Raw genomic sequence first — 23,523 nt, forward strand, 5'->3', positions numbered from 1 at the left:
AAAGTTTTGGGTTTTCAAGCCGCAAAAAAAATAATAAGAAAAAGCCGCTCGTTTTGCTCTGGAACGATTAATTTCTTATCCCCAATGATTTTATTTCTTCAAATCCCGTCCCATTTTTACATAGTATATTTTTAATATTGCACGTCTTCGTATGTACGAAGAGAAGAGAAGAAAACATTGAAGAGCTGAAATAGATATATATCTAACGATTTCGGCTCTTCAACTTGGGCCATTGAAGACCTTTTTAAGCACTTATGTTATTTAATTATTTATTTAGCGGGTCCCAGCCTCGATGATTTGTGATAATTAATATTCCAACATTTATTATCATCTCGATTCACACCGCCACTGATACAACTTGGGTCGACACCTGTTACCACAGTAAGTTTTTGAGTTTGATTCCTGATCGATAATTCCTAAGTACGGCGCGGCAGGGTAAGTAATTGTTTCCCACTAATAAGCTGCAGACACTTAGGTAACTGCTTCATGTAACTATAATCATATGAATACAGTAACAAAGTTTTATTTTGTATGCGATATTGTATGTGCACGCTATATTTACTATATGATGTATCTAGTACTTGTGCGGTGTTACTGTATAATGAGGCGGAGAAATATGTTATGTTGCTAATTTATATATCGCAAGGTAAAATATATTAGGTACTTACATAGCTGTAATTTTGTACCACTTCATTTTGGAACAGCCCGAGTCTTTCACACGTGCCACAAACTCCTGATGATCCGGATTCAAGGGTGCGTCGGGAGCAGCTCCCCCAACAAGGATGATGCACGCTAGGGTCAGGGACATTTCACTGACCAGCACATGACAAAACCTGAGTGGACGTGGTATAAAACTATATCTATAACTTTGGCCGTGTAATGTGAGCATGGGTAGTATTAACAAGATAGTCACTTACTTAAATAACGATCATTATAATATTAAAATTATTGCCACCTATAAAACATTTTAAAATAAACATACACAACCATATCCCTTTTCGCAGTACGTATATTTGTTTTTATTATATTATAATAAATTAATACATAATAATATGAATAAATACATGAGCAAAAATTTTATTAAGCGTTGTCACTGTTGGTGGTTGAAGTTGTCGAGCTGGATGGTGTAGCTTGGCTTTGAGCCCACGCACTAGGATCAACCATCACATACATGGGGTAGCCGTATGGTGGCCACATTGGCGACGTTTGGGACATTACTGAACTGGCGGTGTCATCGCTTAGACCAGCATCTTTTAGGATGCTTAGCGCATTCGCGTAAGCGGACATCATTTGTGGATAGAAATATTGAAATGGGTATTGTTGAATGTTGGCTTTAGCTGGATCCATCGTGCAGGTTGAAGTAGAACTCTCAGAGGAGCTTGACGTCATTGCTGCAGTCGGTAAGGCGTAGGGATACGGAGCCACTGCGCCGCTTTCACTGCCCGAGGGAACCGGCAACGCGTAAGCATATTGAACTGGAGGGTTCACCACAGCTCGTTTTTGGTTAAAACTTTCTTCATGAGGGTACCCTGTAAAAGGTACAGGAAGAGCTGACTGGTGAGATTGGGAGGCGGCAGCTGTTGGTAGGAAGTTGACTGGCTGGTCCGTCAGCCATTGAGACTTCACTCCGGTGTCTTCCGTCGCTGCTACGTACAAATCTCCAGTTGTTCCGTCCGATGATGGTTTCACAAAAAGTCCGTGAACTGGATGGAGTTGGTTGGGTGTATTCCAGTGCGCTACATGACTTTCTACTGCTGCTGCTAGGCAGATGCAGGTAAATAAACTTATTATTTTTGACATGGTTGAATGATTTGTTATTGCAATGATTCATTAAAGGAAGTGCCCGTGTATTTTATACCAGCGAGTAATTAAGCGGTCAATCTGGGAGGAGATAAGATGCATGCTCTTGATAAAATTGGCAGATGGATATTTTGAGGAAAGATCACGTTTTGGTGTACGGAAAATCTTTTTATCTTCAGATATCATTTGGACATGTCTAACTGATATCTTGAGATAGATGCATTCTCGAACATTGATTGCATTTATATCCAAGAAACTTTATCGGAATGAACAGGAACTGAAGTTGAATGATAAACGTTACATGAATCTGTTTGTTTGTTAGCCAGGATTTCGTAAAGTTAAATAATGAAAAAAACATTATTTTGATATATAGAAACTAAAGAGCCTGACGAATTTCAAAAATGAATACGTAATATACACAATATTTTAATACATATGTATACTTACGAATTATATGTAGGTATGTTTAAAAAATATAACTAAAATGTTTATCGATTAGACTGCACCTTTTAAAAAAGATATCGAGACTTGCAGAGTGGTAATGAGTAACTACCCTCATATTTAGTAACCTTTGACTTTTGAAGAAGTAAAAAAGGGGAATAAAGTAAGGTATTGATTTCTTTCTTATAGAATTCTTGAAATCTTAGGCGCTATTAAGGACGCTAAGCGCTGCATCTGCATGTACATAGTAAGTAGGATCGTTTTGCATAACTCATATAGAAATAAGGTTAGATATCCGTGGCATGCTCGACCCCTGGAAGCTTATAATTAAGTCTCAAAATGCCCTCTAATGAGTACTGATACTTATTGCGGAAAAGTAGATAGGTACAGCTGCCATATCCGGAACTCTTAATTAGTCTCTGCATCTGAAAATGCCTCATGTGAGTACTTATAAAGTATTTACCTAACTTATTAATAACTAGCTTTTGCCCGCGGCTCCGCACGCGTTATAAAGTTTTTCAGGCTAAAGTTTTCTGTTATAAAAGTAGTGGTTTCCCGGGAGCCTATGTTCTTCCCAGGGTCTCAAACTGACTCCATACCAAATTTCATCTTAATACGTTGGGTAATTTTTGAGTTTAACACGTTTAGGCAGACAGATGCAGCGGGGGACTATGTTTTATAATATATTTTTTACAACTTTTTAAGAGGAACAATCCCGTCATACATCATTGTTGCATAACTTTAACCGTTTACGCAGCGCACGCAACGGTAGCTCTCAAAACTAATAAATTGTCCCCGTGTTTGCAACATGTTTCATTACTGCTCCGCTCCTATTGGTCATAGCGTGATGATATATAACTTAGAGCACTCCAAAAACAAAGGGCTATTCAACACAAAAAGAAATTTTCAGTTCGAACCGGTAGTTCCTGAGATTAGCCATTACTGCTCCGCTCCTATTGGTCATAGCGTGATGATATATAACTTAGAGCACTCCAAAAACAAAGGGCCATTCAACACAAAAAGAATTTTTTAGTTCGAACCTGTAGTTCCTAAGATTAGCTATTACTGCTCCGCTCCTTTTGGGTATAGCGTGATGATATATAGCCTATAGCACTCCACGAACAAAGGGCTATCCAACGCAAAAAGAATTTTTCAGTTTGGACCGGTAGTTCCTGAGATTAGCCATTACTGCTCCGCTCCTATTGGGTATAGCGTGATGATATATAGCCTATAGCACTCCACGAACAAAGGGCTATCCAACGCAAAAAGAATTTTTCAGTATGGACCGGTAGTTCCTGAGATTAGCCATTACTGCTCCGCTCCTATTGGGTATAGCGTGATGATATATAGCCTATAGCACTCCGCGAACAAAGGGCTATCCAACGCAAAAAGAATTTTTCAGTTTGGACTGGTAGTTCCTGAGATTAGCGCGTTCAAACAAACAAACAAACAAACAAACAAACTCTTCAGCTTTATATAATAGTATAGATTACATTGTATTGATATTAGTAAACTAAACTATAAGGTATAAAAGTATCTTCAAATAAAAAAGTTTCAACTTAATACAATTTATTGTTATACAATACACGTTAAAGAAATGAATCAATTCCGTTTGCAGTTTTATTACACAAACCACAATAAATAATTCATATTAATTTCTATTTGAACATGCTGCGGCACTATGTTTTGTTATTATTTTACGTGAAAAACGTTGTGGATTACAGAACATCAATGTGTTTAAGAGACCATGAACAATTTTCATTGTGTGGATGGAAGTGTCCGCCTACTTGCGTGAATTTAATATTTCTAACTTCAGGTGAGAGTTAAACATACCAGTATATTTTGAAATAATATATTATAGACCCATTATACATTATAGATTTATATTTTTATTTATTTATTTATTCATAGATACAAAAATTTAATTATTACGAAAGTTCACGGCGCAGCGGTTCATATACCTACTATGAAAATTCATTTAGTTATTTAAATTAATAATTAAGTAAATAAAAATATTAACCTTGTGTACTGGTCCCACTGCTGTGCACGGGCCTCCTCTATTATCGAGAAGGATTAGACCTTAGTCCACCAAGCTGGTCTAGAGCGGATTGATAGACTTCACACACCCTCAAAACTCCTATACAGAATTTCTCTAGAAATTATTAAAAAGTAACCCCCTTATTCATAAATGTTTTTTATCTAAGGACGAAGTAAAGCTGTGATAACAAGCCTGTTTCTCAGTGCCCAACGGCACTGAGAAATAGACATAGGGCCGTTGTGATTGGTTATTATTGTTGTATTTCAATATTAGCCAATCACAACGGCCCTACGTCTACGCACTGCGAAGACTGCCATGCCGTCAGTACTGAGAAACAGACTTGTTATCACAGCCTTACTCGGTCATTAGATAAAAAACGTCTATGAATAAGGGGGTTAGTATTTAGCAACTTATCATAATTGTTTTTGTCTTTGTAATTTTAACTGTAAGTGATAATGTGTTATAGAGAATCATTTTGTTTATGTTTTTGATTGGAAATAACCTGAAGTTGCGTATTGCGCGGTATCTGATCCGATTATACAATAATTCTCTGAAAAATTGTATCGACATAATGTTATATACTATACAAAGATTTACTTTATCTAATGCTTTATCATTAGGCTTAGGTGAAATGTTTACAAGTTCTTATAAGTATTATTTTAAAAATAAACGCAATGAAAAACATAGATGTCTAAAAAATATTGAGATATTTATGTATGTTTACTAAATTTGTCATAACTAAGTAAGTATAACGTAAAGATTTTTATTTACCAAAGCAAATTGTTATACTAGTACAGTAGACGTAAAAGGGTAGGGAGGGAAAGTTTGTGACTGGTTAATTTAATTAGTATGAAATAACTTTGATGTAATTAATCTTGGTAACAGAAAAATAATTACACATTTTGCTGTTTCCTTAATTTTCATTAAACCATACATTCAGTTGTCGTTTTATCATCTTTCAATATTTTTTTTAAATATTAGAGCTTTGCAAGGTTAGTTAGTCTAAGCCTTAAAAAAAAAACGTTTTCCACATTTCACTAATTAAAAAAAACCTATATAGGCGATGTGCAATGTGCCTCATTATGGGACTGCCGCGTTGGCTGTCGGTGTGCTGCCGGGTACGTACGAGACGAATATTCCAAGAGATGTGTATTAGTGCAGCAATGTCCAGGTATGATAACCCATCCATCATATCATCATCATCATCATCAATCATAGCCTTTAACCTTTTGCTCAATCGAATTCAGATGCCATATACAAATGATCGTAGATTATTTTGTATCTATTTGCGACATATCGACCACCGTACAAATGGCATAAAACTTGCAATAGTGCATCATGAAGTGTCGTGTTCCTCAATCAGCCTGTGTATGTCCTGTTTCTAACAGGTCGGCATAATTGTTATCAGTAAATCAAAATATAGAAAACCGCGTTTAAATCCGAAAAATAGTATTATTTCGATGATAATCATCTCCTCAACTGATACTCTACCGCGATACCGCACCTTTTACCTTTTACTAGGTGGAGCGCCGCTTCGCCTTGCGTCTCGTCGTCAATGTTGTGCCCGTTTACAAAAATATTTTATGCAATACATATTGAATTACGTATTAAAATATACCATATACATTTCTAAGAAATGATTTATTAACAATAAATCAAACTTTATACTATCTTTACGAAGAAATTTTTTGTCAAAGATTAGCAGTTAGCGATAACTGAATCTTTAATTATGTTATTTACGATGAAAGTTAAGCTCATCCAAAGTGGTGATAAAACAATGCGTACTGTTTAATTACACTATTGTTTTGGTTTTGTTCGTTAATACGTTCGCCACACGTGTATCTATGCAATATTTTGTAACCAACCTACTAAGCCGTCTTAGTCAAAATACAAGAGCCGGGCTGTGCAAATCAGCCTGCGTCCTTGCCTATAAAAGGATACAAAAAATTTGTTGGCCTCTTTTTCTGCCGACTTTTTTCAGAACATGTGGCGACCTCCGCGCGGTGCGGCGTATGATGCAGTCGTCTTACACTCTTGCGTACAGTCGGCCTTCCACACGTGCAAAATATTATGAACAGCATCATTGCATGCAGGCCTCTTCTAACAGACTGACCTGAAAATCTTTAAGCCAGGGCTATATTCAGCAGTAGACTTCCTATACTTGACGATGGTGATGACGATGTGTATTGACAAAAAATATCAATTGTGTACACACTATAAAGACATACAACAATCTTTGTACTTGTTTAAAGTGGATTTAACTATTAATTTTTAGTAAGCTAGCTATCTTGGTACTATCTAGAACCACCATTTTCAATAAACGATCCCAATCTACGTTTTTAATCCAATTGCAAGAATGAACCAATCATAATAAATCGTATAAATGTAGTCATGCCAAAAAATCTTTATTCTGATTGGTAAATTTTTGAGATAGATCGAAAAAAGCGATTGGGATCGTTTATTGAACATAGCGGTAGGTGATTGAGTCTGGTGCCACTTATGTGTACGAAGTACCTACCTACTTTATTATTTTAATACATTGCATCACACGCAGAGGCGGCTTTACCTATTGTGCAGGGTGTGCTCTGCACACGGGCGCAGTCTGTTAGGGAGCGCTAGACACGACACCTTCAAAGAGACATCGCTCGCTACACTGGCTCTATCAAACAACCTGCGCCCGTGCTAAGGCCGGCGAGCAGCTTTTTTACCTTATACAATAACTTTTGATTTAACCTTAAGTATCAAATTTATCAAGGATTACTTTGACTGCTAGGGGTCGCGAAGAAATTGACTGCACACGGGCGGCACATGAGCTAGAGCCCGCTCTGATCACAAACGACGTCTGCCACATTTCTAAAGGTCGTGTTACTGTGAATATTTGTCAACCACAATAATACTTATTTCCTGCACGAATGTACGATACGGAAATATTATTATTAGATGTTATGAATGTAAATTTTGAGTTCAATTTTGATTATCTAGGTCATTGTAAAGTATGAGAAATTATACGAATTATAATTTTGTAACGTATGCTGTTTCTCATGACCTTTGTTTACATTAGTAAGTAAGCAAAATAACGATTTTATAAACGTGCCAATAATTATGAATTACATACTTAACTCAAAAATGAGTACACTTAAATTTATTTAGTTTTTTTGATACGTTCACGACAAAGTGACCTCACTGCACCTGATGGTGAGTGGAGTGGAATCAATAGAATGACAACTGACGAGAGATGATTACCCCTCGGCAGTTGATACAATTATGCCGGCCTGTTGGAACCGGATATACAAAGACCGATCCCAGTAAGCGACATATTTACGTGGGCCATTATGGCGGGTTTTAACACCTACGCTATCTGGGCGGGTATAATGTATATCCTACCACCAGTAATATAGTTATTTTTATAAGTTTTGAAAGAAAAATGTTATCATATTGATACTGTAAGATTTCGCTAAGCAAAATCAACGCTATTAACATATTATTAATTTATGAATGTCTGTCTTTCTCGAGTTCGTTCTGTACAACACTCTTGTTTTACAGAACGAACTCGAGAAAGATAATCTCTATAATACGAAGCAATTTTCCTCAGCATCATCTAACCCGTAAAAAAATTAATTGGCGCGTGTAAACATTATACGCGATGCAAGACTCAAATTTAAAACCGCTTCTTTTAACTAAGTTCCATAGTCACTAGTACACGATTGTATAAATTTGAAAAATCTATACTATTATATAAAGCTGAAGAGTTTGTTTGTTTGTTTGTTTGTTTGTTTGAACGCGCTAATCTCAGGAACTACCGGTCCAAACTGAAAAATTCTTTTTGCGTTGGATAGCCCTTTGTTCGTGGAGTGCTATAGGCTATATATCATCACGCTATACCCAATAGGAGCGGGGCAGTAATGGCTAATCTCAGGAACTACCGGTCCAAACTGAAAAATTCTTTTTGCGTTGGATAGCCCTTTATTCGTGGAGTGCTATAGGCTATATATCATCACGCTATACCCAATAGGAGCGGGGCAGTAATGGTTAATCTCAGGAACTACAGGTCCAAACTGAAAAATTCTTTTTGCGTTGGATAGCTCTTTGTTCGTGGAGAGCTATAGGCTATATATCATCACGCTATATTCAATAGGAGCGGAGCAGTAATGGCTAATCTCAGGAACTACTGATTCGAACTGAAAAAATATTTTTGTGTTGAATAGTCCTTTGTGGAGTGCTAAAGTTATATATCATCACGCTATGACCAATAGGAGCGGAGCAGTAATGGCTAATCTCAGGAACTACCGGTTTCAACTGAAAAATTCATTTTGTGTTGGATAGCCCTTTATTTGTGGACCGCTATAAGCTATATATCATCACGCTATGACCAATAGGAGCGGAGCAGTAATGGCCTAATCTCAGGAACTACCGGTTTGAACTGAAAAAATCTTTTTGTGTTGGATAGCCCTTTGTTCCTGGAGTGCTATAGGCTATATATCATCATGCTATAACCAATAGGAGCGGAGCAGTAATGAAACATGTTGCAAAAACGGGGAAAATTATGAGTTTTGAGAGCTTCCGTTGCCTGTGCTGCGTAAACGGTTAAAGTTATGCAACAATGATGTATGACGGGATTGTTTCACTTAAAAAGTTCTAAATAATATAACAAAGTCCCCCGCTGCATCTGTCTGCCTTAACGTGTTAAACTCAAAAACTACCTAACGTATTAAGATGAAATTTGGTATGGAGACAGTTTGAGACCCTGGGAAGAACATAGGCTCCCGTGAAACTACTATTTTTATAACGGAAAACCTTAGCCTGAAAAACTTTATAACGCGGGCGGAGCCGCGAGCAAAAGCTAGTATTATAATAATATTACAGCAATTTCAAGTACTGAGTAATAAATACGTGATTCTATGTAAGTTAACGAGGTATTTTCTTCAGCTGTGTGCGTACCTACACATATGACGTATAATAATACTTCCAAGTTTAATTTTGTTGGAGATGGAATATTTTTTAAATGTGTTTCTAATTATTTTATAATAAAATATAATGTCTTTCTTGCGTACAGATAGAATAAGAAAGGAAAAAGTTAATAACTTTTCCTGTATGCTTTACGGACAGTGATCGTTGTTATGAGAATATATTTATGTACTTATATTTGTTATGCACTTTGATTGTTTTGTTTTGGGTTCGATTTTCAGGTGGAGGAGCACTTTTTGGGTTTTTCTAAAACGCTTCGTCAGGAACTTGATGTTCTATAAGTAATTAACGTCAATCGGTCAGAAACACAACAGTTTAATAGCGGATAGACATTCTGGAGAAGGTGTTTGAGGCAATGTAAACTTTAATAAAAACATTTTCTAGTTATACCTGAATACGATAAGGCAGGCGTGTAGACCTGGGTGGTTACAGGTCTTAGCGACCATTAAATAAAAAAACGAAATATTTTTTTTCAAAAAGGATTTTGAAACATTAATGTCTTAGAATTTAGCATAAATCAAAATGCCAGGTCATTTAACCGGGTCCCAACCTTTGTCTGTTTGTATGAAGAAAATTAGCCCTATTAAATTGAGTAAAATTCATAATGCATTAGACAAAATTATAAGTGCAAAAATGAGAGCTATCCCGTTAGGTTCTTTAGACAATGTTATTAGTGAAGAAAAAAAATACTACAAAATATGTACTAGGTACATATTTCGTAGTATTTTTCTTAGACTTGAGTCCAATGGAATTTAGCATCCTTAAGGGATAAATTGACAATTTGTTTTCTGAGTTTTTGCAACTGTATTTATGGGTCTCGTTGAACAATTTCAAAGTGCTATAACCATAGGTCTAAGCTGTGTGGTTACATAGTTTACTCGCCTTTGTTTTCTGTCAGCTATAAAAAAAATTACAAATCTTTCAAAAACACTGAGGAGTTCACTCTGTATTAAGAATTGTATTATGTTGATTAAAGTATACCGTATTTGGATGCAGTAAATCACCACCTGTGTGCACTTTGGACCTTATAGAATCATCCAAACATGTAATAAAAATCATCGCAGATGCACATGAGTTTGCGGAATTATGTCGGTCAAGTTGTGTTTTATAAAAGTAGGTTTGCAACATAAGTACTTATTGTTGATCGTAACGACAGTTGCTACATTTGTATAAATATTGTTGTTAGGTCAACTTTAGTGGGCACGTTAGTAAATCATTTGTGATGAAGTTGTTAACATCGTTTGTAATCGTGGCTCTGGCTGCAGTGGTAGCCTCTACACCTACAGAACACGAAGCTCGGACAAATCAACAATACAAACAGGATTTGTTTCGAGATAAGCGCTCTGAATACGGCATCCAGTATGTTTCTCCGTGCGCCGCTGCCGCCGCGGCCGCGTCGCTGCCACCATTCGGGCCACCCTACCACCACGACGTACCGATACACGGTGGATACGTCGTCCCACACTACGGCTACGGTGGACCGCACTACCGCTCAGTGGAACCCTTAGAAGAGCAAGAACTACATGGATTTTCGGACGTGGACCACATTACGCAAGATCACATGCCGATGGCACGATATGGAGCGTATGGCACCGCACCTGCACATATAGGCCCCATGCCGATACCAGCGCCCGGTCCTGCAGCGTACGGAGTCTTCCCCAACGCGAATTCAGGCGGGTGTAACGTCCCGCTGCTATTCAGCTGTTCACCATCTATAGTCCAGGGTCGGATAGTGCAAGCCCAGCCGCATCAGCATGTATCATCGCCGTTCGACGCATCAGCGAACCTGTACCGAGTTGTCATGGATCCTCACATGGGAGCCCACGAGAATGGTCAAGAGGAAGCTGCCCACGATCATACAGGAGCCACGCACGAGCCCAGTCACATTAGTTTGCATAAATATTAAATAGATGTATTGTGTAGTTTATTTAATATCTAAGGTAATTTGTTAAATAAGTACCCATTAAATTATTTACCATCTATATACTTTTATTTTTAACAGATTAGAATCCCCGAATACCATTGCGGGAATTGAATGGTTGTAAAAAACTGAGCAATAAAATATATTAACGACATGACAATGTTTAAATTCATACTACTTATATGATAAGTATTTTGTTACTTCTTTGTTTTAAAACAATAAATAATTATGTAAATACATATTTTATTCATCAAAAAGTTGCATCATACTATATCCTGAAACAAGAAAAAAAATTACTACATATCGTTTCCAATAATTTATTTTTATGTAGACAATAATTATGTCTAAATGCTGTATCCGTTTCACTGTTTAATTATAAATCTATAATTATCATAACATGACTGAGATTGACTAGAAAGAGTCAAATAGATCATTAAAACATACTGGTATTGCATAACCATATACCATAACAATATATATGAAACAGATTTATAATGTATTACCGTTTGCTATCCTTAATAAATAGACTTTCCTGCCCTCACACCTTCCATTACAACTCCTGTAAGCCAGGATCAGCAGTGGCACGCAATTTATAAAACCGAGCGGTGAAGCTCGGCGAGTCTCAGGGAACACTAATTTGTCTTTATCCCGCAACGAAATTAGTCAAATAGAAAAATAGGGAGGAGTTGGAGAATAAAAAAAGAAATATGTCTTCACAATATCCAGAACCATCTCTTAATGGTCACAGAGGTCCACTGCAAGATTTTAGTCTACTAGTCTAGTTTGCCGGTAAACCAGAAATGATCTTTGAGGCCTGTGAGATGTCAAAAGTATTTTTTGCGAAAAAAACCATATTAATTACTATTTAGCGTCTTTGAATTTCCGTGAACACGCTAGCTTAAAATGCTATCATAAAATTTAACAAACAAGGCAATTATTCGATTTTTTTTAACCTACTAAAATTATGGATATTAATATTTATTTGTCGAGCAAACAAAATATTGTTTAATGAGTTGTATTGTGTATCGACTCAATATCTATTTTGCTGGCTCATTGCATTGTCTAGCCTTATAGTATTTTATTTTATGGACATTTTGATTCTTTGATAGTCACATCTCTAACATATACCTTCACCATACTATTATATAGTGATAATAAATGTTTTTGAATTAAATAACACGCACAAACACACACACTGTCCTTAAGAGATAGGTAGAGCTGCGAATCCTAATTGTTTATCTTGAGTTTGTAATCAAGTTGAGAATCTAGATGTAGTGGGTTCGATTAATTTATCAAGAAGACACCAACAAATTTATGAAAGATCGCTTTCCGCTATCTAGAATGTGAATTAATAAAAATATAATTGCGCAATTCTATTCTCGTTATTGCGCCAGGTTTGCCTTTTATATTTTTGTTGGATGAAAACAATGACAGAATATTCTTTTCTTGCTGATGGTAGGATTTATTTTATAACCGCCCGGATAGCAACCACCGTAAAAATTAAAGTTAAAATGAAACGAGTTTAATATATACTTATAATTATAATTATATGGATTTAATATATGTGGCGTAATGTGGGTATGGTTATAATCCTGCCTACCCCGTAAAGTAAATAACGCTATATTGTATATAAATAGTGACATGCATACTTCTACGGTGATTACTCACAATAATTATGCTGACCTGTCCTACTGACTGTCCGGATGATACCGGAACGCTCTTCCGACTGTAAGTGACTATTTTACATTCTCCGACATACAAACAAACAGTCTATATTTTTATGTATAATAGCTTAAGGTGGTAGCTCAAGGTCCATTTTCATACATTTTGTTTCGGCTTTAATCTGGGTAACTAAACAAGTATTGGCAAGTAAAGAATTTAAATTCACGTCTAGTTAGTGATTAGTTCTCGCAGTTGAAAGAAAAATGTAAAAATAATTAATAATCATGGATATTTCTGCCTTTAAAATTTCGTCATATTAAATTTTAAAGGCCGAAATATCCATGATTATTAATTATTTTACGTTTTTCTTCAACTGCGAGAACTAATCACTAACTAGACGTGAATTTAAATTCTTTACTTGCCAATACTTGTTTAGTTACCCAGATTAAAGCCGAAACAAAATGTATGAAAATGGACCTTGAGCTACCACCTTAATCATAAAACAATTTGTACAATGCTCATTATATTTTTTGTTATGCGGGCACGACAAATTAATCCCACTGGACCTGAAGGTAAATGGAGTGGCGTCCAATACAATGTTGATTGATGAGAGATGATCACCCCTCGGCAGTCGACACATTTATGCCGGCCTATTAGAACCGGATATAGGGGAGACCTAGGAAGGTTGTGACAAATTTTACTTAAATGAACATATCTCAAGAAAGAAATATACCACGATTATGAACTGTATGCCTCATTATAGCTCAGTCCTTACCGTTTTAAAAACAGTCATTAAAGTAAATAAAAGGTATATGATTTCTGAGAAAATCCATGAAAACTGAAACTACTCCCTTTGTCACAACTCTCCTAATACCGAGGTAAGTTGTGACAGGTACAAAGGTAAGTTGTGACAGCTGTGTATCTGGATTATATTTGATAGACAAGTACATTTACATACATGGTCATTTTGACAACGCTTTACTAAATGAAACCACATACTCATCTACTTGGAAATAACACTTTACAATAAGTTACTTGAGCCGTAGATGTAAAAATAAAAAAAGTATAAGTTTCGAACAAAATAAATATTAATAAAAAGCAATTCCAATTTTACACGTCCTAAAGCCACTACTACTACTCTAAGAGAATTTGTTGCAGCGGCAACATCATACTTCCAGTCAGAAATACACCCCCATACACGCCATATTCGCATTAAAGTACAAAATGATCAAAAAATCAGATAACTAAAACCAGGATTACTCGTGAAAATATTAGTTATTAATGGGTGATTTTTGGCACAATGTCAACAAAGATGAAGACGAGTACATACTCGTCTTCATGAAACTCGTCTGAAACCACATGGTTTCATTTAGTAACGCAATGTCAAAATGACCCTGTATGTAATATAAACAAAATAAACTTTTTTTTGCATAAAAATACTTTACTTATTTTTTGACAGAATTATAAGTACTACAATAACATGAAACATTAACATAACAAGCATTAAATCTTTTATAAGTATTTATGGCATATTTATGAGATCAGTCGTTTTAAAATCAGTCAAAAATCTTAATCTAGTCTGATAAGCAAAAATAAATAAATGACAGACATCGCAGCTCGCCCCCAATGCAATCTTCGTGAGACAAGCCTCTGCATTTCAGACACTGGACCCACTTTGCATTTGATCTGGTACTGAGCTACACTTCTCCTGCCTTCTCATTTTTTTGCCAACATAAAGGCAAAATACTTAAATACTTCTCGTTTCTTTTGTTGTCAGCCCATCATTGAATGCTGCACATGTCAATAAATAATCGCATAATATATTTTCTCCGTCTTCTGTAAATACCGTAGGACTGACATAACTCATAGACGCAGCCACATCAGTTGCATTATCTTGAAAAGCCTTTTTCTTCTTAATAAACCTATGTAAAGACATGTAGTTGAGATTGCAAGAGGATGCGGCATTTGGAAGACTTTGACCTCTTATTAGCAACTTCTTCAAAGGCCAATTCATAAATATTGACACTAACGAGGCCCCTATCAGTCTTTTGCGTGTAATTATTCGGCATTCTAAAACAATAAATAGATAATTCAGCATTCAACATTAAACCGCATACCCAAACAAGTTCCTAACAAAAAAATCATTTTAAAGACGAATTTTAATTATCGCATACTTTAAAGTCAAAGTAGGGTGTAAGAATTAATTAAAACAAACGAATTTATACACATAAATAGAAAACAAACATTGCAAATAGCATGTAAAAACAAGGTAATCAGAAAATGAACTTAGCCTAGGAGAGTTGTGACACGCTGTCACAACTTTCCTAGGTGCCAGAAATCGTGACCTGGTCAAAATAATATTGCTTAATTTCGAAACAAGATCCAAACACAAAAATACAGTGCCATGCTTTGAAACTTCATAAACCGCAAAATATAAGAAAAAATTGCAAATCCACCTGGACATAACATGTATCGATATAAATACAATCAAAATTTTGATATAAAACTTACTTTTCAGTTTTTTTTCCATGCGGACGTCGTACTTACGAAACCGCTGGCCGTGCGCCACTGGCGCTCACAGTATCGAGTAGTGTGTCTCTAAAGAAACAATCGTGCGCTGTAGCCAGTTCCCTAACGGTCGGAGGTTCTGAGAAATCGTCTTTGTCACAACTCTCCTCTGTCACAAACCTCCTCGGTCTCCCCTACACAGGCTGATCCCGGAACGCGACACACTTACGTGGACCAATGTAACGGGTTTTAATACCTCGTGTACGCTGGCCGATATCAGGGCGGATATAAAATATATTCTAACGCCAGCATAAATATTTTATTAGTGTGCCAGCAAATCTAGAAATGGATCATTTGACCAGGAATAACCAGGGCTTATTGATACGCACAACGCAATTAGTGAAGCCGGTGCGTTAATGAACTTAAAAGATGGAATAAAAATTAGTCTAATATTTGGACCTATTAAATTAATCACAGAAAAGCCGCTGGTCCTTATCCAATTTCTGGTGGCGACACCGCCCTGCTCATCCGAATCTCTGATGGTTTGTATTCAACCATACATACACGCTTGCACGTGGACGGAGCCAGAGGCAAAAGTTAGTTAATTAAGAAATAGTATTCATAAAATCATTGCCAAGAACAGAAAATACGATTGGAAGTATCGTATTTCCATATTTTAATAGCAGAACATGCATTTAAATAGTGAATATGCATCCCATTTTAATTATATTACTTCGCCGTTTAATTAGGAAATACTTTCCTGATAAAATTGTAGAATGGCACGAACAAAGACGTGATCCTATACATGTTTTTGTATATTTATTTACTAGCTTTTGCCCGCGGCTCCGCTCGCGTTATAAAGTTTTTCAGGCTAAAGTTTACCGTTATAAAAGTAGTAGTTTCCCGGGAGCCTATGTTCTTCCCAGGGTCCCAAACTGTCTCCATAACAAATTTCCTCTTAATATGTTGGGTAGTTTTTGAGTTTAACACGTTCAGGCAGACAGATGCAGCGGGGGACTTTTGTTTTATAATATATTTTTTAGAACTTTTTAAGAGGAACAATCCCGTCATACATCATTGTTGCATAACTTTAACCGTTTACGCAGCGCACGCAACGGAAGCTCTCAAAAATAATAAATTGTCCCCGTTTTTGCAACATGTTTCATTACTGCTCCGCTCCTATTGGTCATAGCGTGATGATATATAGCTTATATCACTCCACAAATAAAGGGCTATCCAACACAAAACAAATTTTTCAGTTCAAACTGATAGTTCCTGAGATTAGCCATTACTGCTCCGCTCCTATTGGTCATAGCGTGATGATATATAACTTAGGGCACTCCACAAACAAAGGGCTATTCAACACAAAAAGAATTTTTCAGTTCGAATCGGTAGTTCCTGAGATTAGCCATTACTGCTCCGCTCCTATTGGGTATAGCGTGATGATATATAGCCTATAGCACTCCACGAACAAAGGGCTATCCAACGCAAAAATAATTTTTCAGTTTGGACCGGTAGTTCCTGAGATTAGCGCGTTCAAACAAACAAACAAACAAACAAACAAACAAACAAACAAACAAACAAACAAACTCTTCAGCTTTATATAATAGTATATAGATTATAATAATTGTTTAAATGGTATGTCATATTGTCATACATATTACTTTTCGCTTTATTTTTTAAGGAAGTTAAAAATAATAAAGTAGAGTATAATAATAAATTTACTGTAAATTACGATCTATACTAACATAGGCATATCAATATTCTAGTATGTAAGTACAAGTAATGATAGAAGTATATGATTTATTTTTTTAATAATTCTCGAACATTTATGTGAGTAACGATACTACACAATCACGTTTTAGGAATTCATTTTGGCACAAATATTTCTCCGATGTGCTGTGAATCAAATGTGTCGGCTCAGCATTCGTAAAATTACTGTATGAAAGGGCACGTAATGTTGTACTTACTCGTATGAAACGTTTATTAAATTCATATAAAAGCCGCGTAAGACTCATCTCAACATCAAACGAACCATCGTCAACACGATGGAGACACTAGTGGTGCTCACTGCTTTGGTGTGTGGCGCCATAGCAGCCCCAGCACTACACGAACAAGGCTTTCAAGAATTCAAGACAACACAAGATTTTTCGGAAGATTTGACGCTACGTGAGAAGAAGTCTCCGGCCGGTAATCATGGATTTACTGAATTTTCTAATATCGACACATCACCAAGTCATGCTTTCGAATTGGATTCATTTCCTGAAACAGCTCGAAGTTTAAATTTTAAGAAGCCTATTATTGTCAAAAAGAAAGTTGGATATCATTTGTATCGGGATTCTGACGAGGAAAAAGAACAGGCCAATTCACGTGAAAGCTGCAAGGAAAGAGTCAAAGTGAAACTGTGTGACGAGAAAATCTTACCAAAATCTTCAGATTTAATGAGGACCACGACAATTGAAGATATCGGTGATCATGTTATGTCAGAAGATGAAATGAAGCACAGTCTGAAAATGGCTAAGGAAGCCATAGCAAACTTAGAAAGGGATTTAAGGAAGATGGAACAAAAACCTGAAACAAAATTAACTCAGAGAGAACACGATGACGTTGATGCTCACATCCATGAAGATATTGATGCTGCAAGACAAGTTCTTGAACATATTCATAAAAATTTTGGTGATATGGAAACAATGAGTATTCATACAACAACGGCAAAAGATTCAGATTCACTGCACAATGTTCACGTTACGATAGCAAAAACTGAAGAAGAAAGAATGGCTCAATGGAAAGAAGCTATGAAAAATATTCAAAAAAATTCAGAAATTGCAAGGAATATCGAAGACAGTTTTAAATCTTTCAATGATTTTCAAATGACACAAACTCCTAACATGAATGACAATATCGATAGCCATCCAATATTTCATGAAATGCGTGCAGGAAATATTGAATTGATCGACAAAACTCAAGATAAGCCCAAGCAATGCGACAGTAAATTGCTTGATGCAAAAGAGGCCAACAATCAAGGTGAAAGAAAAGATTCTACCGATGATATGAATAGTTTTGCTTCTACCATCGTAGAATCACACGTAAATGCAAACAACGATAACCTTGGTAGAAATAATAATGGAGAAACAAATTTTCATGAGAACCCTACTACAAATACGATGATTGGATCTTTAAATGAAGATGACAGTCATATCCAACGAAGCAAAAGTTCTGATATTCATTTTGATGGAAAAAAGCAATTTGACACCGCTGACTCAGAACAGAGTAAAATTAATTCTATGAGAAATGTGGAACAGGGTTCTGGAAAAGACCTTCATATTAATAACAGTGAAACGATGACCACTGATGGAGATATCTTGACTCCTAATTCAATTGTACCAGAGATTCATATGAAATCAACAGAACCAGATAAAACAAGAAATGCTGCCGACTGCTTGGACAAGGATGTCGTAAAAACTTTCAATGATGATAAAACCAACACAAACAAACCCGAGGATATGAACACATTGACTAAATCCGCAACAAATAATGATAGTTTAGATACTCATGAGAATAATCAATTACAAGCAGAACATGGTAAATCTGTTGACACTTTAGATACTACTCCATCAAATCAGCTTTTGCATCAAACCAGGAGTAATAATGATGATGCAATGACAGGCGAAACTCAACACGTGCAGCATGCAATCGCCAAACCTTTTGGTGATACGGAAATAAACCAGTTCCAGGGAAAAATGGGACAAAACGAACAGATGATGCCTAAATCTCAATTGACTATCCAAGGACAAGATTTTCAACCACTACACAAAGAATTACATACAGGAATGAAATCGTCTGATAATGATAATACACCGAAACAACCCTCAAAACATGCATTTAATATGCGTTGGTCCTCTGATCAGAAGACAAACAATGAACATAAGTTATCCAATGGAATGGATGATTTTCCATCGGACGTTCAAAATAGGGCTCCATCTTTAAACACGCACTTTATGAATGGGCCTCATATGATGCCTTCAATGACATCTTCGAGTAATTTTGATGCATCAAGCACTCACGCGCACATCCATACATCACATATGAATAGAATTCATGGTCCTTTGACTCATGGAAAATCGCAAGATATGGATAGCATGGCACAACCTAATTTTCATATGAATATGAGAGACGCAGGAGTCAATTTCGGTCCTGATAATAATATGATGCATTGGAAACCGACACATGAAAGTGCTAGAACTGCCTACGGTCCACTCGCACCGGTAGCTGGTTCTGTCGCGTCTCCAAGCGCGGTTGGGCTTTTCCCAAATGCCAATGTAGGGGGCTGTAGTATCCCGTTATTGCTGAGCTGTTCTCCATCAGTGACTTCAGGTAGTTTGGCGAAAGCATTGCCTGCAGGATACGCTTCGCCAGCATACAGAACCGAAGACGAGTTTAGTTTCTTCCCCAACAAGAGGGAGGTGAAAAAAATGAATGAAATTTCGGACACCACAAATATTAAAACACCAACAAACACGAAACAGAAAATCAAAACAAATTTCGGACACCAAACAGTAATGGATTTGGAACGGATAACGGGAAGATTATACTATAGCTTGACGATTTTATAATTTATTCAGTTTTCTATTAAAATTATTTATATATTTTATGCTGTAAGACATCACAAACTAAATATTTAAATATTATATTGTACGATACAATAGTGTAAAACATTTCATGAATTACATTTTTGTAGACTTTCGATTTACTGAATGCGTACCTTTATAATAAAGCGATTGTATTTGAATTGACCCAACATACTGCTGAACAGAGTAATATGAGGCGAATTGCAAAATAAACGACATTATTCGAAATTGACATTTTATTTATATCACTTGTGCTAAACTAATCATGGAATGTAGTGCAATTTTAGTGTCTATAATTGTAATCATTAGTTTTTTAACTTTATTCGATTCTGGACGGTGTACAGAATTAGTCAGTTTGCAAAAAAAGGATACAACGAACGTAGAGGATAATGGTAAACAAGCTCATAAACTAACATCTGATGCCCCAACGACACTTCAAGTCAATGGACCCTCGAGTAATTTACATAAAAAAGGAGTCTTAAACGATATTATATTGCCGTACAGGTATTCACATGATTCAACATTGCCTGAGGAGCCGCAAAACGTTTTATATAATGAATATCCGATTCCATCGAGCAAGAACATACCAGTGCCGACTATATGGTACAGCCAATGGACGCCATATACGCAACAATCACGATCTGATGTGGATATTTATCCTTACGTACACCCTTTGTATTCCAAGCTGCCTGTATCTATGATGAATTCTCTGCCTCCAGTTCATCTAACGCATTTTTCCAGTGTCTTACCCAGGCAGGAAGCTAACTTCAGATCCCATACGGATATGTCGGAAGAGGAAAGAATATTACTTCCCAATGACAGAGTGACTCGATCGAGTGAAGAAGATTTTATTGAGCAATTAGAACATGATGCCATAATGAATAACATTTTACCAACAATGCCATTTCCTTTTTTTCGTGAAAGCCAGAGGTCTTATCCCGCACCCATATCGCATCATTCTGGCAGCAACCCTTTTATGGCTTTGTTCCGGTCAGGAATAACTACTGATTATAATTCTATACCATTGTTATTGGGTTGCACTCCGACAATAACAGAAGGTACTATGGAAATCAATATCTTTCCTCAACAATACCACTACAATGTACACGAAAAACTAACGGAATCTTTGAATAAAGAAACGCAAACCGATATGACAAGCACACTTTCAATTAAAAGTCCTCAAATGGAACTTTCTAGAGACGTTTAGTTTTGCATTTATGTTTTTGTAAAAATGTATTAGTGAAGTGTTCTAAATAAAACCATTGTGAATTTGACTTTGTTTTTATCTTACCAGTGTATGTAGATATTTATATGTGTGTATTCCTACATAATACCTATATGTATTTATTTATTAATATTGGGATAACAAAGAGTTACACAATATGTATTAAATCAAATACAATACAGTTAATACAGTGAATAGTAACTGTGTAACCCACAACGTTATCCATTTAATTACTATTTATTGGTAATTGATGATATTTTTCTTATCCCATTTATGTGATATCCAAGGGATTCCATATAAATTTTATCTGTATACATGATTATTATCTTAAACCACACAGACTTTTTAATATCTCACAGCTTTCTCATCTGTCACCACTTTTCGTTTTTACGATATTTGAATGCTAACTGTAGCTTAAATAACGTACGTAATATTTTTTTGGTACAAACAGCTATGTCAACGTGCCCACCCGGTGAAGTTATGGGATCAAATCTACAATGCATAACGAGACGACGAACAACCAAAACAAATGAATCTCATTGGGAACACTACGATGATTGATAATACTGTTTTTTCACATCATAAAACGCACAATTGTTTGATAAAATTCACAAAGATTATTGTTCGTATTGATTTATTTTTACAATATATCGAGTAGTACAAAATCTTCAAATGTCAGAATAAATCATAATCGGAAATTATCAGATAACTATTTCAAGTTTGGCATGTTAATAAACGTAAGACGTCAATCTTTGTTTTTCTGTATATGTAAGAAAGTTAATAATGTGTTTGTTCCTTAAAAATAAATAAATAAAAATGTGTTTGTTCCAAGTGTCGTCTTATTACACGAGTTTTTGATAAAATAATGATTAAAAAAATTATTATTCTAATTTAGATATGTCTAGAAGCGATGTGTTAATATTTACCGATATTCTGTAATCCTGATTAATAATATGTACACGAGTCTTGTTAATATTTCAACCATTTAAGCAGTTTTTCTATTACAAGCAATAATTATAACGGTCAAGTAATTGATGACAATATTTTTCTTATCCCATTTACAAGATATAGATAATATTTATATAGTGACTAAAAAATTAAAAGATATTAATAATGGCCTATTTACCCAAGGTAAAGATTGCAGAATTTGCCGAATTGCTATCTGGGAATGTGGCAAAATAGGTCAATGTTACCAGACGTGTTAGATGCAGTATTCGAAGTTTGTAACGATAAAATCGAATGGCGTGATTTTAATTCTTAGAAGCGATGCCGGCAAACAAAACCATGTTTCCTTCCATGCGACAGGGTAAGCAAAGTAAACACTTGATTCAACGAATTCGTGTTAGACTTGTAACTATATGCTATAATACGATTGATTAGATATCAATATCGTTAGACAATAATGTTAGTACATTGTATAAATAAATGTACATTATGTAATTCTTACGGATGTTCTTATTATTTATGAAATTGATATGCTGGGTAGGAGGAGTCTGTAGATTTAATTTTTATTTTATTTATTTGGCAACAAAATAATTGTACATTTTATAAAAGTAAAAATATATAAATATTTGAGATAATTGTATGTAACTAAATTACGAAATTATTCACATTTTAACTAACTTTTAGATTGAAATGATGGCTAAATTGTAATAATGAATATGCAATTGCAAATGCTCGAGTCATCAACTTTGTTTACTTTCAATATTTTGTTGTGGGTTATGGGATTTACCCTCGCGTATCCCGTCGGACGGGGTCAGAAATCAGATTCAGAGAATATGGATTATTTTATTTGTTTCTAATTTATATAATTAATTAGATAAACTTAAGTCTTATATCCAGGTGTTCAAATATTTACTGACATCTATACCACTAGTTTTGACTCCTGTTGACACGATTCTAACAAGATCAAATTTTTTAATGGTGGTGATTAAAATTTTTTACTTATTCCGATAAATTTAAAATTAACTAAAGAACATGAGTAATTTGACACCGCCATTGGAGATGGCTACATGGAATACCCCATGGTATTCCATGTAGCCATCTCCAATGGAGTGTAGATTCTAGATGGGAAAATAGGAAGAATTAGGTTGCGTATGTTTCGTTTCGATACATTGAAGCTATAGACAAACACGTGCAGAATAACACATTCAAGGAAACAAAATATATATGTTTAGACATTTATATCTCCGGTTTCAATTATCTCTGTAGTGTTTAGTGTTATTGACAGGTCCATAAAAAGAGTTGAAAAGACGGTGCTGTTTATTTAGTATTTTCCTCTCTGTATATAGTAAAAAGTGAATAACCAACTTTTTCAAAACATTTTACATTTCAT

General features: G+C 35.6%; 3 protein-coding genes across 4 annotated transcripts; 2 read left to right on the plus strand and 1 right to left on the minus strand.

Annotated features, from left to right (window-relative positions):
• Positions 1-954: 954 nt before the first annotated feature.
• Positions 955-1,849, minus strand: LOC115445172. Its single transcript, XM_030171353.2, has one exon. It carries the CDS (start codon positions 1,798-1,800, stop codon positions 1,081-1,083), a length of 720 nt encoding a protein of 239 aa, XP_030027213.1. The 5' UTR covers positions 1,801-1,849; the 3' UTR covers positions 955-1,080.
• Positions 1,850-2,345: 496 nt separating this feature from the next.
• Positions 2,346-22,020, plus strand: LOC115445166. 2 transcript variants are annotated; one of them, XM_037439747.1, is made up of 4 exons: positions 2,346-2,681; positions 3,966-4,057; positions 5,340-5,450; positions 20,468-21,237. In XM_037439747.1, exons 2-4 carry the CDS (start codon positions 4,011-4,013, stop codon positions 21,168-21,170), a joined length of 861 nt encoding a protein of 286 aa, XP_037295644.1. In that variant the 5' UTR covers positions 2,346-2,681; positions 3,966-4,010; the 3' UTR covers positions 21,171-21,237. The 2 variants fall into 2 exon arrangements, 1 of the variants encoding a protein (XP_037295644.1); XR_003938799.2 differs by lacking the exons at positions 2,346-2,681; positions 20,468-21,237 and adding an exon at positions 21,640-22,020 and having other exon boundaries at positions 4,013-4,057.
• On the plus strand, positions 17,338-20,191 carry LOC115445159 (putative uncharacterized protein DDB_G0286901). Its single transcript, XM_030171335.2, has one exon. It carries the CDS (start codon positions 17,384-17,386, stop codon positions 19,946-19,948), a length of 2,565 nt encoding a protein of 854 aa, XP_030027195.2. The 5' UTR covers positions 17,338-17,383; the 3' UTR covers positions 19,949-20,191.
• Positions 22,021-23,523: the final 1,503 nt, after the last annotated feature.

This window comes from Manduca sexta, chromosome 17, assembly GCF_014839805.1.
Source record: "Manduca sexta isolate Smith_Timp_Sample1 chromosome 17, JHU_Msex_v1.0, whole genome shotgun sequence".
In the NCBI taxonomy this organism is placed as follows: Eukaryota; Metazoa; Arthropoda; class Insecta; order Lepidoptera; family Sphingidae; genus Manduca; species Manduca sexta.